This window comes from Cyprinodon tularosa, unplaced genomic scaffold, assembly GCF_016077235.1.
Source record: "Cyprinodon tularosa strain WSP-4 unplaced genomic scaffold, ASM1607723v1 ctg2, whole genome shotgun sequence".
NCBI classification, from domain to species: Eukaryota; Metazoa; Chordata; class Actinopteri; order Cyprinodontiformes; family Cyprinodontidae; genus Cyprinodon; species Cyprinodon tularosa.
In genome coordinates, this window is record NW_024038733.1 from 4,529,592 (window position 1) to 4,544,915 (window position 15,324).

The 15,324-nt window shown below is 38.5% G+C and overlaps 1 protein-coding gene across 2 annotated transcripts; it reads right to left on the reverse strand.

The window, feature by feature from the left end:
* Positions 1-139: 139 nt before the first annotated feature.
* fdps (farnesyl diphosphate synthase (farnesyl pyrophosphate synthetase, dimethylallyltranstransferase, geranyltranstransferase)) lies at positions 140-8,393 on the reverse strand. Of its 2 annotated transcripts, XM_038284175.1 has the most exons (10): positions 8,267-8,393; positions 7,267-7,416; positions 7,035-7,175; positions 6,065-6,145; positions 5,841-5,963; positions 4,461-4,549; positions 2,751-2,823; positions 2,505-2,582; positions 2,287-2,421; positions 140-739 (listed from the first exon to the last, which is right to left on the reverse strand). In XM_038284175.1, the coding sequence occupies exons 1-10, from the start codon at positions 8,267-8,269 to the stop codon at positions 539-541; spliced, it is 1,074 nt and encodes a 357-aa protein (XP_038140103.1). In that variant the 5' UTR covers positions 8,270-8,393; the 3' UTR covers positions 140-538. The 2 variants fall into 2 exon arrangements, with proteins under 2 accessions (XP_038140103.1, XP_038140102.1); XM_038284174.1 differs by lacking the exon at positions 8,267-8,393 and having other exon boundaries at positions 7,267-7,920.
* Between the last annotated feature and the right edge of the window lie 6,931 nt (positions 8,394-15,324).

The window sequence follows — 15,324 nt, forward strand, 5'->3', positions numbered from 1 at the left end:
TCAATCAATTGAACCATCAGTTGTCTTAATGAGTATCAAACCTCATCTAATACAGATAATTTTTTTCTGGGTATGTTGTATTTTCCCCCTTAGGCCTTGCATTGTTAATTCTTCTCGCACAGGAAACAAATACAAAAGACAGATTGTAAATAATTTATTAGGTGCAATGACATAAGAGGTGATTAGGTACGTCATAAAAAAAAATACTTTAAAAAGGTGTGAGGAAATCATCGGCCAGTACATGTCTGCTTTAACGAAAGCACTGCCCCTTCCTGAGCTCCACTAAACCCTTTAACATTTTCGTCTATATAAACACCTTGTTGAGAATTTAAGGACCAAATGAGCCCTTTATTTCACCATATACGGCTGTGCAATGACAATCACCAAACCTTTTTAACTTAATGAAAAGCTACTGAAATATTTCTGATCAGATTTCTCTGAAACTTCACCCAAAAAGTGAGATGACCTGATCTTTTCAACTCTGAGTTCATTTCAGATTTTTTGTTTTGCTGCTTTCTTAAGAGACAGCTCCAACACCTCATTTGTTCCTCTTGTAAATCTTCTTGGCAAAGTTGAGGAAGATGGCGTGAGGAAGGTTCTGAGCGTGCTGTGCGATGAGTTTCTGCAGCCGCTGATAGCTCTCCTCTTCGTAGGTGTGATACAGCATTGGCATTTGGAGGGAGTTGTAGAGCTCTTTGACCTTTGCCACGCTGGCCTCATCCTTGCGGCCGTAGCAAGCCTGTGGGAGGGATACAGGAAAAGATCAGGTCTGGATGCATTTGACAGAAGAGGTCTCATATTTTCTACAATATGGAATCGAGAGCATTGTGAAGTAAAATATTTTTTAATGATTAACACCGGTGGAAAAAAACAACAACCTTTGATTAACTTTAGAGATTAAATAGTTCCTCTACACTGCAAAAACAATCCAGAAATAAGTAAAAAATTGCTTAAATTAAGTATATTTAGCCTTAATTTGAGCAGGTAAATAAGATGATTTGCCAATGGAATGAGTATTTTCACTCTTAAAATAAGATAGTTAGATAATATGCAATTGAAATAAGAAGATAAAATAGTTTTTCCTTATTTTAAAAGGAAATTGTCTTGTTCCATTGGAAAATTGTCTTACTTACCTTCTCAAATCAAGGAAAAACGCACTTATTTTAAGAAAAAATAACTTATTGAGATTTCTATTTTTTGCAGTGTAGTACTGACCAAAAAAGTGAGTTTCAAAGTTTCTCATGAAGTTTCACACTTGTTTTGACAACCCAAGATTTTAATATTGTCCTCTCTTATGGGGTATGAAAAAAAGGGGTTTTTGACTGTAAATATGTCCTAGCAAGAGGTTCATTGAGACAGTATTGTTAAAAACTATTTCATTATGAATCATATTTTATTTAACTTCAATGCTCCAAAGAGGGACCAGAACTAAACTGAAAGAAAAAAAAATTATAAGTCTGAAAGAGAATCTGTGTTACACAGAAAACATAAAGGTAAACTAGACCGTATGGCTAAGCACATATTCACCTGACCACCGTTAATCTGTGGATGGCAACTAATCATTTAATATTTATATTTATTATAAATGACAAAGAAGGAGAAACAAGAGCAATAAACCAAGGGTAAAAGGTGAAAAAAGCAAAGGAACCCTTTCCCATATTATTCAATAATGTAACTAAACAGTAGATTAATAAATAGTTATTAAAATGATTACGGTAAATAAACTAAATATAAAAATCATTAGCGTTCTCTGGCAAAAACCAGTGAAAATAGGAAGAGCTGAAATTACAACAGAGTGACCAAATTGGTCTGAAGGATGGATGTGTTGATGGATGCAGAGAGAAAGCCATCATGTGCAACTTTAAAAAGGTTCTCAGATTTAAATGCATTTCCATGGATCTGCATGTAAAATGGTGGTTAGTATAGTACCCTCTGAAAAATCCAGGGATGGATGCACTCGGAAGAGATGAATATTGTTTCTTAAGACCAATGTATTAAGTGCATTGGCAGGTACTTAGCAACCTGACGATGCCCTACAATAAAGTAAAGGGAACGCAGCATGAGCATCATGGTGGTACACCATAAACAGCTGGATAGTGGGCAACATACAGTAGCCAGCATATCTACAGGCTTAGATTAAACACTGTTCAACAAGGGATATCCATACAGCAATATAAATTGTAATCTTTTAATGCTGTATAACATTTAGATAAACTTTGGGCCCTTTAGGATAGTGCATCATCAAGATATGTTAGTAGAATGGAAATAATGTATCACAAATATCACCTCTAAAACAGATCTCTGCTGAGGAGTCATTACTTCCAGAGCCTTCACAACCAACCAGCTGCATTTGTTGTCCTGGATGTCTGTTCCGATCTTTCCAGTCACTGCAGGGTCACCATAACAGTCCAAGAAGTCATCCTGCAAAATTAGATATACAGACAGCCTATTAACACAGCAGACATGGCAACAGTCAGAAACCCGATAACATAACAAGGAGGTACCTGTATTTGGAAAAACTCTCCCATCTCCAGTAAGATGTGTTTTGCATTGTTGTGTTCCTCCTCACTATCAATTCCTGCCTGCAGGAACAAAGGCAGAGCATGTGATGGGAACAAGCTACATGCTTTCATTACTTCCCGAGGCCATGCTGTGCTGCCTTATCTTGTTCTGGCCTTGTCCAAGAAACAATTTGTTCCTCCTTCTTTATCATTGTTACTATTATCATTTATAAATGCCAGCATGCTCACCATGTACATTGCAGAGGCTACTGGGAGATAAAAAGAGTAAAAGGCAGTCTTGTACTTCACAATGGCCTTATACCTGGAATGGAGAAAATAAAAAGTCATTACGTACATTTATTGATCATTTGAGACATCTCCTACGACACAAGAACGGCAACAACTTCTGCAATGGATAATGCAGGTGCAATTACTATTTGATATCCTGTGCAATAGCCTGTTTCTCTTTATATTGATACCCATCATCCACACATAAAAAAAAGAAATAAATATTAATCTATATAAATACCCATGTAAACGCCCTGTGCAATAACCCTGTATAATAATTCCTCTATAAAAAAAAAAAAAAAACCTGTCTTAAGTGGATGCACTGTATATATATATATATATATATATATATATATATATATATATATATATATATATATATATATACACTCACTGGCCACTTTATTAGGTACCCCATGCTAGTAACGGGTTGGACCACCTTTTGCCTTCAGAACTGCCTCAATTCTTCGTGGCATAGATTCAACAAGGTGCTGGAAGCATTCCTCAGGGAGGTTGGTCCCTACTGACATGATGGCATCACACAGTTGCCGCAGATTTGTCGGCTGCACATCCATGATGCGAATCTCCCGTTCCACCACATCCCAAAGATGCTCTATTGGATTGAGATCTGGTGACTGTGGAGGCCATTTGAGTACAGTGAACTCATTGTCATGTTCAAGAAACCAGTCTGAGATGATTCCAGCTTTATGACATGGCGCATTATCCTGCTGAAAGTAGCCATCAGAAGTTGGGTACATTGTGGTCATAAAGGGATGGACATGGTCAGCAACAATACTCAGGTAGGCTGTGGCGTTGCAGCGATGCTCAATTGGTACCAAGGGGCCCAAAGAGTGCCAAGAAAATATTCCCCACATCATGACACCACCACCACCAGCCTGAACCGTTGATACAAGGCAGGATGGATCCATGCTTTCATGTTGTAGACGCCAAATTCTGACCCAACCATCCGAATGTCGCAGCAGAAATCGAGACTCATCAGACCAGGCAACGTTTTTCCAATCTTCTATGGTTCAATTTCGATGAGCTTGTGAAAATTGTAGCCTCAGTTTCCTGTTCTCAGCTGAAAGGAGTGGCACCCGGTGTGGTCTTCTGCTGCTGTAGCCCATCTGCCTCAAAGTTCGACGTACTGTGCGTTCAGAGATGCTCTTCTGCCCACCTTGGTTGTAACGGGTGGTTATTTGAGTCACTGTTGCCCTTCTATCAGCTCGAACCAGTCTGGCCATTCTCCTCTGACCTCTGGCATCAACAAGGCATTTCCGCCCACAGAACTGCCGCTCACTGGATGTTTTTTCCTTTTTCGGACCATTCTCTGTAAACCCTAGAGATGGTTGTGCGTGAAAATCCCAGTAGATCAGCAGTTTCTGAAATACTCAGACCAGCCCTTCTGGCACCAACAATCATGCCACATTCAAAGTCACTCAAATCACCTTTCTTCCCCATACTGATGCTCGGTTTGAACTGCAGGAGATTGTCTTGACCATGTCTACATGCCTAAATGCACTGAGTTGCCGCCATGTGATTGGCTGCTTAGAAATTAAGTGTTAACGAGCAGTTGGACAGGTGTACCTAATAAAGTGGCCGGTGAGTGTATATATATATATATATATATATCCCACTGTGAGATCAATAAAGTCAATCATCTGTCGTTACCTTTCCATGGTAAATCTGTTCAGGTCAATCTGACCGGGTGGAGCAGTTATGAGGTCCAGCGTCTGACCAAGCTCAGTCTGAAAAGTGGTCTGAAACACAAAATGGATGCCATAATTGTTTTAAAAGATATGAAATAAACGGTCAGTATCACTAACTCTGTACTGGAATCATGATCCGTACCATCAGCTAACTGGCGCATGTGCAAGCAGATATTAATACAGGTCGCAATAAATAATGTTATTATGGCACTAAAAGTACCAATTTCTCACCTTAAATCACTAAAGAATACAAATAGAAATCTTAAAAAAAAAAAAATATGATTTTTCTGAGACAATTTGATGCTTTCTACATTTTGTCCATTAAACTTCTTGTCCGTCATCATCTGACATGCTCAGAGTCGTCTGGCAAAATATGATTAAACCATGTTTATCTGCATTTTACTTGTTCTTTCTTTAGATCTACGCACTATATACCATAAGGTTACACAACTTAAACTCAAACAGACTACATTTATGATTAAATCCAAAGCCGAGAAAGTTAGCTCCCAGAAGTAGCATAGGATCCCATTTCTGGTGCAAATCGGGGAAAGACGAGTGATCAAATTGAAAGGCTTTTAATGCATTTATTTTCTCAGGAAATACATTATTAACCTTTAACATATAGTTTAGTGCGCTCACTGTTTTTGGGAGGTAAAAACGTAATTTAGGTCTTTTTTTTACTAAGTAAAATCGAGGGCGACCCGGATGTATATTTGGTTGTGCTAAAAAAAAAAAAAAGGAGTCCCTCCATGGTGTGAGGGACCTGGTTTCAAATCCCTGATGTGCCAAGGACATTTGACATAAACACTGCTAGGTCTGTCGAGAAGATATAATGACTTGCTGTGGTGACTCCTGAATAAGTTAGCAACTGAATGGACACAAACGATCAGGCTTAAAATCTGGGTCCATACTGATTTTCATTTAAATAAATAGCATATTCTACATGACTGTTACAGAATATCTAGTTTTAACATTAATCTTAAAAATCAATCGATAGCATTTTATATTATAATATGTGGGCTTTAAATAGAAATCTGTCAAAAAGGGAGTTTTCAAGGAAGGGAGGATCAAAGGAGAATAAAAGAAATGTAAGATATGAGGAACAGAGGACGGTATACACAAAATGAATGAATTAATCTGTACCGACCCGTGCAATTTTTCATCTTTAGAGGAACAACTAGTGGAGTTATCCTCCTATATTCAATTCACAGTGACATCATTAAAAAAAGAACACTCAAGCTCGATTACTACTTTGATTAAGGGGTGCTCTTGACACTGACATGCACAGCAATGTAAACACAGCCCACCTCGTTACCACTCCTTTCCAGGCACCGGGACTTACTTCGTTAAAAAGCTCCAGTAAATGGACATAATAGGGCTGATCCCTGCATTGCCTCAGAAGGAGTCTGTATATTGATGACTCGACAAGGAAAGAATCATTTATTGCATCCAGCCCTATTCCATCCTTAAGAGAGGAAGGAGACAACATTTACATTAGGGAACAGCAGAGGAAGTGTCCAGATAATGACATGAAAAACACGGTTTGGAATCTTTTTGAGGACTCACCCTCTTATACCAGCAGGGCTGTCCTCTTCGAGTCACAGATGCATCCATGATGTCATCAGCCATGAGGAAAAAGGCTTGAAGCTGCGAAAAACAGAGTGACAATGCTGAGAACAGATAAACTGGCATCAAGTATCCGCCTGTGCCAGAGAAGCAGCATTTTAGACACAAATAGCCAAAATCTCCAGTATTTTGCAACTCATACCCCTTGAATTTTTTCACACATTTTCATATAATGATCAATTTATACATATACATTATTGGAGTTTTATTTCATCGACAGACAAACTAGTGCATAACTGTCAAAAGAAGAAGAAAAAAAATGTTTTTTTGAGTGTGGTGTTTTACCTTATCACCTTTAGATGGTTCCTCTGTTCATGTTTTATATCTGATCTTCTTTACCTAACCAAAGCTCTAAAACTAATCAGTTGTCTCACAATCAGCAATCCCCAAAAACCCAATATAACCATAACTGGTTATGTTACTGCTGGAATGATTTTAACACAGCTGTGATACCGGAAGCCCATTTGTTTCAAATGAAAATAAACTCTACGATGCATTGCAACCATGGACAACATTTAGATTTCAGCGGTGGGAGGGCGGAAGCAAGTGTTTGTTTTATTATACCTAACTTAAGCATGTTAGCCAGCCAATCACACAAGAAAAGACGGTGGGCCAATCAAGAGCTTGTGGGCGGTCTAAACTCAGGGAAGCAGGCTTCAGCTTGACTGTGGTTTTCCACTTGGTCCTAGTGCTCGACTAATATCTGTGTACTGTAGCATGACATTGTTTTTGGACAATAAAACATGCAGGGGACCATAGCGCACGTTTGAAAGAAAAAAATTACATCCATAATTGCAGCGTATTTAACAATAAGTTTGACAACACGCATAAGCTGATTTGGAGAGATGAAGACACTGACTTATTGATCAGAACTGGCTTCAGAGATGACATTAACTGATCAAATCCTCACCAATTCTATGCACCAGCCAACCAGCAAAGCTTTCTGTACTGCATCTTGGGTGAGCTGGGAGGCTGGAAGAAGCTCCCTCAGGGAGGCGATCACAGACAATCCTCTGTTCTTCTTGCCTCCGGGAACATTGTACCTCAATATCTAAAAGGAAGAAAGAAAAAAAAAATCACACCAAATTAAATAATTGCACTTTATATAACAAAGCAAAAGGTGTTCATAAATAAAATGTTACCTCTTTTAGCCTGCTTAGGGCATCGGCCACCCCGAGATCCTGGAGGTCCCCCTCTGTCAGCTCTGTAACCAGCTCCTCAAACTTCGCATCAAACAGTTGCGAGTCTAAAAGCAACTTCTTCCCCTGTGTCCCATTGCAAACCGTGTCCCCCTGTAAGGCGGAGGTACACTGCATAAATGACCTTTTAAATGGAGAAGTAGACGAAACCAACCTGATCCTAAAGGTTTTATTTGCATTAACTGCACAGTTTAACATCAGGCGTCTCATCGTCGCGCAAATCTCCCATCCACAGTTTCAAAGAAAGACTTGGGACAAATCCAAACCGCCGATGTGTAGTTTTAGCAGCGACATGACTAACAAAAAACCCCTTCTAGTCTAGGAAATAGTCCGTATTAGGCTATGATGGCAAAATTGAGACTGTTATATAGAGAATTAACGAGTGAAAAGCAGAAGAGGTTGAAGCTAGCTTTCATTTGTAGCTTTCTATACTTGTGATAAGCTTTTTTCAGCACTTTTTTGGTCCTAACCACTTCCCATACAAACATGCATGCTCAGAGAAATATTACATATTCGTGACTTAATACGCTGATGGCAAAATTGAGAATGTAATATAGAGAATTAACGAGTGACAAGCAGAAGAGGTTGAAGCTAGCTTCCAATTTGTAGCTTTCTATGCTTGCGATAAGCTTATTTCAGCACCTTTTTGGTCCTAACCACTTCCCGTACAAACATACACAATCAGAAGGGTCACAATTTATATAAAAAAGATGTATTTCCATGCAAACTGTATTTATTCTGATCTGATGCTCATTTGACAGGTCCATGTAATTGGTTTTGGATTATAAAGATTTTTTTTTTCCTTTAACGGGAAAGTAATTAACCTAAAGCTTGCTTCAGAGTAACTAAGCAGCATAGCATTCGCAAAATATTAGCTTCCTGCTATCAATTCATTATAATTTGATGCTTTATTTGAAAGTATGTTTGTATGCATTTTACATACCATTATGAATGCGGTCTCTTACTCCAAACTGCACCGTATAGTTGAATAAAATTATTTGTAATGCTCTCTCGCAGAGAAACAGTTCTTCATCAAACCAGGAAGTAAATATTGTAGTTCGTTAACTGACCGTTGCACTTTTTATTTAGAAGCCCCCGAACTAAATATCCCAGTGTTCTTGTATGTAGGCGGGGTTATTAAATGCTTCATGTGACGTAAAGTGTTTTCATTGGCTACTTGCATCGAACCAGGATGGGTTCTTTTGATTATAAACCAATAGGATATTAACACAGGCGGCGCTTAAGTGGAGCGTTAAGATAAAATGCAACAAACATTGAAAGGTGAAATCAGGGAGTAATATAAGCGCCAGTTTTTATTAAGTCTTTCTTTTATTTATTTATTATTTTAGTGGTATTAACAGGGCAAACAGCACGCAGGTTGGGGTCACCTTCTAAATCGTGTTCTAAAGTAAGAAATTAATCAGATCCAAGCTGATAATAATTTTAATAAGTTCACACTTAGGACTCATCAATTTAAAACAAAAATATCAAACCTTGACTGAAACTGTCAGTGGTAGTAGTGAGATAAGGATGTTAGCAGTACTTAATGAAAATAGTATGAAGTGGTAAATGTATGTGTCTATTATTAAACATTTCCTTAATGGAATACAATGGAAAGTGCTTTTTAGTTTAAAGTGACATAACATTTAACCCGTGAAAGCAGCTTAAACACATATTGTTCAGGGCTTTACCCATTTTTAATTTGGCAAAGTAAAAAATATCCTAAACTTGAGAGAGCTGCTGTTAAAATGCAACCAAGCATCTGAATCGGATTTAAATAGGCCATGAAGATAACTATAATAATCACACAAACACAATAGCAAGCAATCTGTTTTCATCTGTTGTGCAATATCTTAGGTTTATATATAACTAGATAAATAAACATAAAATGTTCATAAATGCAGGCAAACCATTTACCAATAACAGAGTTTAAAAGCTTCATTATATACAGTATAACTTGATTGCATTAACAACCAGATGTGTGGATAAATCAATTGCTAACAATATATTTTTGTTGCAATAAAATTTAGTTCCTCCATATTCTCCTGCTTAATCCATCAGGCTCACGGTGGTGCTGGTGCCTATCTCTAGCAGTCTATGGGCTGTGGGTTAAAGCCTTGGTAAAACCCTGGACAGGTCGGCAGTTCATCACAGGCAACACAGAGACACGCAACCATACACACACACACACACACACACACAAACACACACCCATATACGCACACCTAAGGACAATTTAGAGATTAACCCAACAGTCATGTTTTTTGACTTTGGGAGGAAGCCAGAGTACCCTAAGAGAACCCACGCATGCACAGGGAAAACATGCAAACTCCTTGCAAAAAGACCCTGGGCCAGGAATAGCCCTTCTTGCTGCAATGCAATAGTGCTACAAACAATGTAGCCCAACTTTAGCTCATGTTTTTCAAAAACAATATTGAACCCCTGTTTGTTTTTCCTGTAGTATTTCTTTACAAAATTAAAGGAGATAGAGTGAGGAAGGTTCTGAGTGTTCTGAACAAGTTTCTGCTGCTTCCTTAAACTTTTACCGGGCCTTGGCATTTGCATGGTGTTTTAGAGCTCTTTGACTTCTCCTACAAAGGCCTAATCATCACGCCTATGGCAAACCTGAGAATTACATTGTGACAAAATCAGTACAAATGGTCTGATTAGCAAAGCATGTGAAAGAAAGAAAGCGAGGTTGGCACAAGATAAGGTAATTAGAACAAATACAGTTAGAACAGCAAAATTTGGGTATTTTACTCTAGCTTTCTTCTATATATTTGAAAATATATAACCTATCATATGTCCCATTACCAAAGAAGCTACAGCTTCCACTGCGTCATAAACTTGAAATTTATGCAAAACTTAGCTGCTGTTATGTCTTTTAGAGCCATGTGTCTTCCATCTTCACACATGTAAGGATGGGAATTTTCTTTAAAATTTTCCTTTGGAAAATAGCTTTAGTTTAATCAGATTGGATGATGAGTGTCTCTTAACAATAATTAAGTCCTACCGCAAATCCTCAGAACTAATTTCAGGTTTATAAGCAAAGAATGATTCATGTGTCCTTTTCTTCCCAGTCTACAATGAAGCAATACTTTGTGTTGGTCCGTCAAATAAAATCAACGTGTGCATGCAAATTATTCAGAAGTCTTTATTGAGGAATGGGTGTACAGCAAACAGAAAACTGATAGAGTGTGAATAATGTTTTTACATAATCATAATAAAGGGATAATGACAATGAGACCTTCCAGCCTCAAAGGCTTCATCATTATCTAATAAAACACAATTGTAAGAAGAGTTAAATTTCCAAAATGCAGTAAATGCAGTAAAATGCTATAAGTATATATTCTTTATTAAACCGCCAGTTTTAAATATATGTATAAAAAAAGAAATTATTCCTTCTGCATTGTTCTAATTTCCACTTTTTAAATAAACGTTTCAGAAATGCTTAATTAATTAGAAACAAACTTCTTGAAACTTTGGAAAAACTATTTTAAACTCACAAAATCTTCCCATATAGAACTGCATTTCATGGATGTAAGAAGTCATTTCTTTACACTTTTAACCACATTAACTATGTCTTTCATATATCCCACCTTCTGTGTAGAGGTGGGATATATGTAAAACATAACTGTGTAACTAATGTTCTGTGTAGCACTGTGCTGATCTCTTTCCTTTCTGGCATTGGATTAGAAAACACATGGCTGGTTTGGAGCAACAAAATGTCACAGGGCCTGCTCTTAAAGATTACAGTTCTGCTGTAAAATTTAAAGGTAAAATCTTCTAAAAATTGTATTATAATTGTGTTGCACATTACTGTATTTTCAGTTGTGGTTCTCTTTTTGCGTAATGTTATTGTCATGATGTTTTTAAGAGATCTGACCCATATGCAGGAAACCACTCAGAGAGCCAGAGTAAAAGTTTAACAGGTTTATTGAAATAATCAATAAGGTTGATCCAGGGTAATTCAGAGAGCTGGTGAACCGGAACTGGTAGTGAGAAAGGGAAGTTCAGAGGTTAGTTCAGGGAACTTTGAACATCTTGCAAAAATCAGAGATGAACGGGCCTCACGTTAGCAGAAAAAGTTTCTCTTCCTGGAATCCATTGGGTGTGGGTTTTATCCAGAGTTTGGGGGGCTCGTTGGAGGGCGGACAGGTTTATGGTTTGGTTGGTTCCTTGAGGAGCAATGGAGCGGACTGCCACTTAGATTTCCAGGAGAACTTGAACGGGTCGTGTGGAATTAATCCCCTGCTCAGTGTGAAGCTCAAAACAATCCTTCCAGGGGGAGAAGGCCAAAAATCCAGTTTGCAGGATGACTTCCTGCCGAAAAGGCAAAGACAAAAACAAGGTTAGAACTCAGAGAGACAAAGACTCAGTTTGACTCAACTAAACTCAGCTTGGCTAGAGTACCCAAAACTGGCAAACACTCTGGCGACAAGGTAGTGGCAGTCCACCGCTTAAGAGTCCTCAGTAATGAGCACAACCAGACGCAGCTGTGTGGGAGGACCAACGAGAACAGGGCGCCACCTGGTGGTGGAGGGAGAGAACACAAAAACAAACACAGCCCACACACACTGGATTCCTAAGAGCTGTCTCAGCAGAAGGCAGTTTCCAGCCAACAAAACTGTCTCTCCACTATCCTGGGTGAGCTGAGAGAGTAGAAGGAGCTCCCTCAGATAGCAAATCCATATTATTCCACTTGACAGCCTTTTGTTCTTATTGCAACCACTAACAGTGGAAACTAGATCTAAAGATCCTTAAAGAGAATAAAAAAAATAAATAAAAAAAGATTTTGCTAGTTTATGCCAAAGGAGGGACAAGGCACTGTATCCCTTTTGTAGGCTCTGAGGTCATTCTGTCATCTCTACCAGCAGCTCATCGAACCAACCGGGTGTTGCTCAGCCTTTTAACATGAGTGACCAATCCAGGAGTCACTTCTGTTGGCTTGCACCGGTACAATTTATAGTTGGAGAGCTGATGTGTCCAAGCAGCATTGACTTCCCTCCTGTTAAGCACATTACAAGTCAGATAAAAATCAAATAGCCACCTAATCTTCTTCTATATTATTGGAGCGTTTTGTTGTGCATGAGCTGTGTGATTGACCTTTTTCATCATAATGGGACTGTTTATGTAATTTCTTTGGAATGGTCCATGGTTGATTTGAAAATGCTTATAACAGGAAACTGCAATCCTCTACTGTTCAGAGACATTTCTCCTTATTTCACAAAGAGGGCTTCCTTCACCCCTCTTTCGAACAATCTGTCCAAAATCTAAACATTTTGGTATTGAAAGGTGTGCCCTTTGTTCTTGAGGTGGAAGTGTACAACTGAATCTTGCCCAGACTTACTGTTTTTTTTTTTTGTAGTTGTTGTTTGGTTTCTCAAATATAGGAAGCTTTACAGTCCTCACTGCACAGGATTGCATAAACTTACCTTAGGTTTGGGTGTTTTGTCTTAAGGATAAACCAGTTTTTGCACGGGTGTGTTTTTGGGTTTGAAATCCATCGGGGTTTCAACAAAATACTTCTGAGTTCTCAGAAATTCCTAGACATATACAATTACAAAGTTTTTTTGCATCTCTCTTTTTTTCTCCTCTGTGTTAGACTAAAGGTTTCTCTTCTGGCCAGGTTTAGATAACTACATACTTCAAGTGATTTCCTACCATGCTTGTATTTCTTTTTCTTTTTTTTTTCTCTGGGGATGAGGGAATATCGTCAGGCTGGTGACTCAGAGTTCTGATAGCAGAACATTTATGTTCCAGCTATTGGCTGTGTGTTAAAACAACAACTGAAAACTCTTGCCTAAATCTAGTAAAACTCCTCAAAACTAAGCTAGTATGTACAAAGAAGAAAGGACAACATGGTTGAAAACAATAATCAGACGATGCAAATAAATAACAATTTTTGTGATTTTGTGTTGGCGAAACAAAGTTTATCTTGAAGAATTTGGGATATAAAAAAACTAGCTTTTAACTAATTTAGATCAATTGATATGTCTTAAAATCAATTCACAATGCAAATCCAAGAGGTGAATAAAAATTGTTTTGCCAGATAATGTTTTAATAAATTATTTGCTTAATGAGGAACCAGTAACATTTAGTTAAATTATTCTTTACAATCTTTGAATGGGTTAGCATTAGCAGACACAAGGATTCCCATTAAATTACCTTTGGTTCATTTTGCTCCAGCTTCACATCACAGGAAGGCCTTCCTTTGAAGGCTCCCATCTCCAGCCAGCATCTACGGTAACTGCTCTGTTCCTCAGAGAAATGCAACCAAGCTTGTTTGTTTTGGGTTGGTTCTAAACTGTCAACCATCACAACTCAGTCTTGGTCCATCTGGAGCGCTTGACCTTTGGCCTGGGCTTTCCATGATGGGTTCCTATTCCAACAACCAAGATGGAGCTTAGTTGTTTAGGGCTTTATAGGTGACATGGAGGATTTTGAATTCTATTCTTGTCATGATTCCTGGCATGAGTGCTGGTTTGATTCAGGATTCAACAGACCTGGCAGCTATGCCCTGTTTCCACTCAGCCTCCATCAGATTTTCCCTCTTACCTAACTGTATAACCAGCTCTCAGACCATTGACTAGTGTCAGATTATTACAAGTATTCCTGTAAACCTGCTTGCCTGCCTGACCCCTATCAGACCTGTCTTCGTGTCATTTGGATCTCTGACCTGTATTCTGTGTTGCAGTTGTTGATTCTGGTGAATCTCTCCCAAGCAGCTCCACTGTTTAAACGTCTCTTGCTCCGGTTGAATCTTGATCTTCCATTATCTGGTTATTATAATTCTGGATTTAACAGGAAGCCAATAAAAGGAAACTAAAAATGGAGCAATATGTACTCATTTTAAAGTTTTTATCAGACCTATAGTTGCAAAAGAAAGAAATATAAAAATCTTTGAATGCAAGTGAATTTTATTAAAGACGTTAAGCTTTAGGTCTCAGATAAGAGAAGCATGAGAACCAAACAGAAAATTCTTCTCTTGTGTCAATTTCCAAATGATGTTGCACAGATTTCAATGGTCTGAAGCTTTTTCCACACCTCCTGCACATGTAGGGACTCTGGTGTGGATATGTAGATGGGTTTTCAGAGAAGATCTACGAACAAAGCTTTTTCCACACTGATGGCAGAGGAAAGGCTTTTCGCCGGTGTGGATGTAAAGATGGCAATTCAAATCTCTTTTCTGGCAGAATTGCTTCCCACAGTGAAGGCAGAGGAAAGGCTTTTCGCCGGTGTGGATGTATAGATGTTGATTCAAATTTCCTTTCGTGCGGAATTGCTTCCCACAGTGAAGGCAGAGGAATGGCTTTTTGTCTGTGTGAATGGACACATGGCGATTCAAATTTCCACTGTGCCTGAATTGCTTCGTACACAGATGGCAGATGAAAGGCTTTTCGCCAGTGTGGATAAGCAGGTGTCGTTTCAGATCATGAGATCTCTTGAAACCCTTTCCACAGTGGTCACAGCGATGTGATTTCTCAGAGATATTCCGCTGATCCAGGTCTATATTTTCCACATGCTGCTGACCTTCACAAAGTTGTTCATCCACATTACTGATCTCCATCTGTATGAGAACAAAAACGAAAAATCCATCAATTATTTGGCACCACTGAATATAGTGTAAACCCCTTATGATGCCTAATGTGGACCAAAATTATGGTTCTTCATAAGAAAAGCTTCAACTCTAGAGAGCAGTAGTGCCGTAGATCGTGACCAGGAGGCGAGGGACCATGCTAGCGTGGTGTGTAAATGATCGTAAGGAATCGAGCTCGGCACGGATCGGTTTTCAGAGGGTAGTGTAAATGGGGCTTTAGAGAGGAGAGCAGCATCAAAACTGCACCATCTACTACAGTGAGCATGGTTCAGATCAAACATGTTTACATCAAAAGTTCATTTCAATTTCCTCTAATGACATTGTCTTTATCCGAAAATTACTTTTGACACAAATCTTTCATTACAATTTCCTTTGATGACCTCATACGTTTAGCCTCAGAT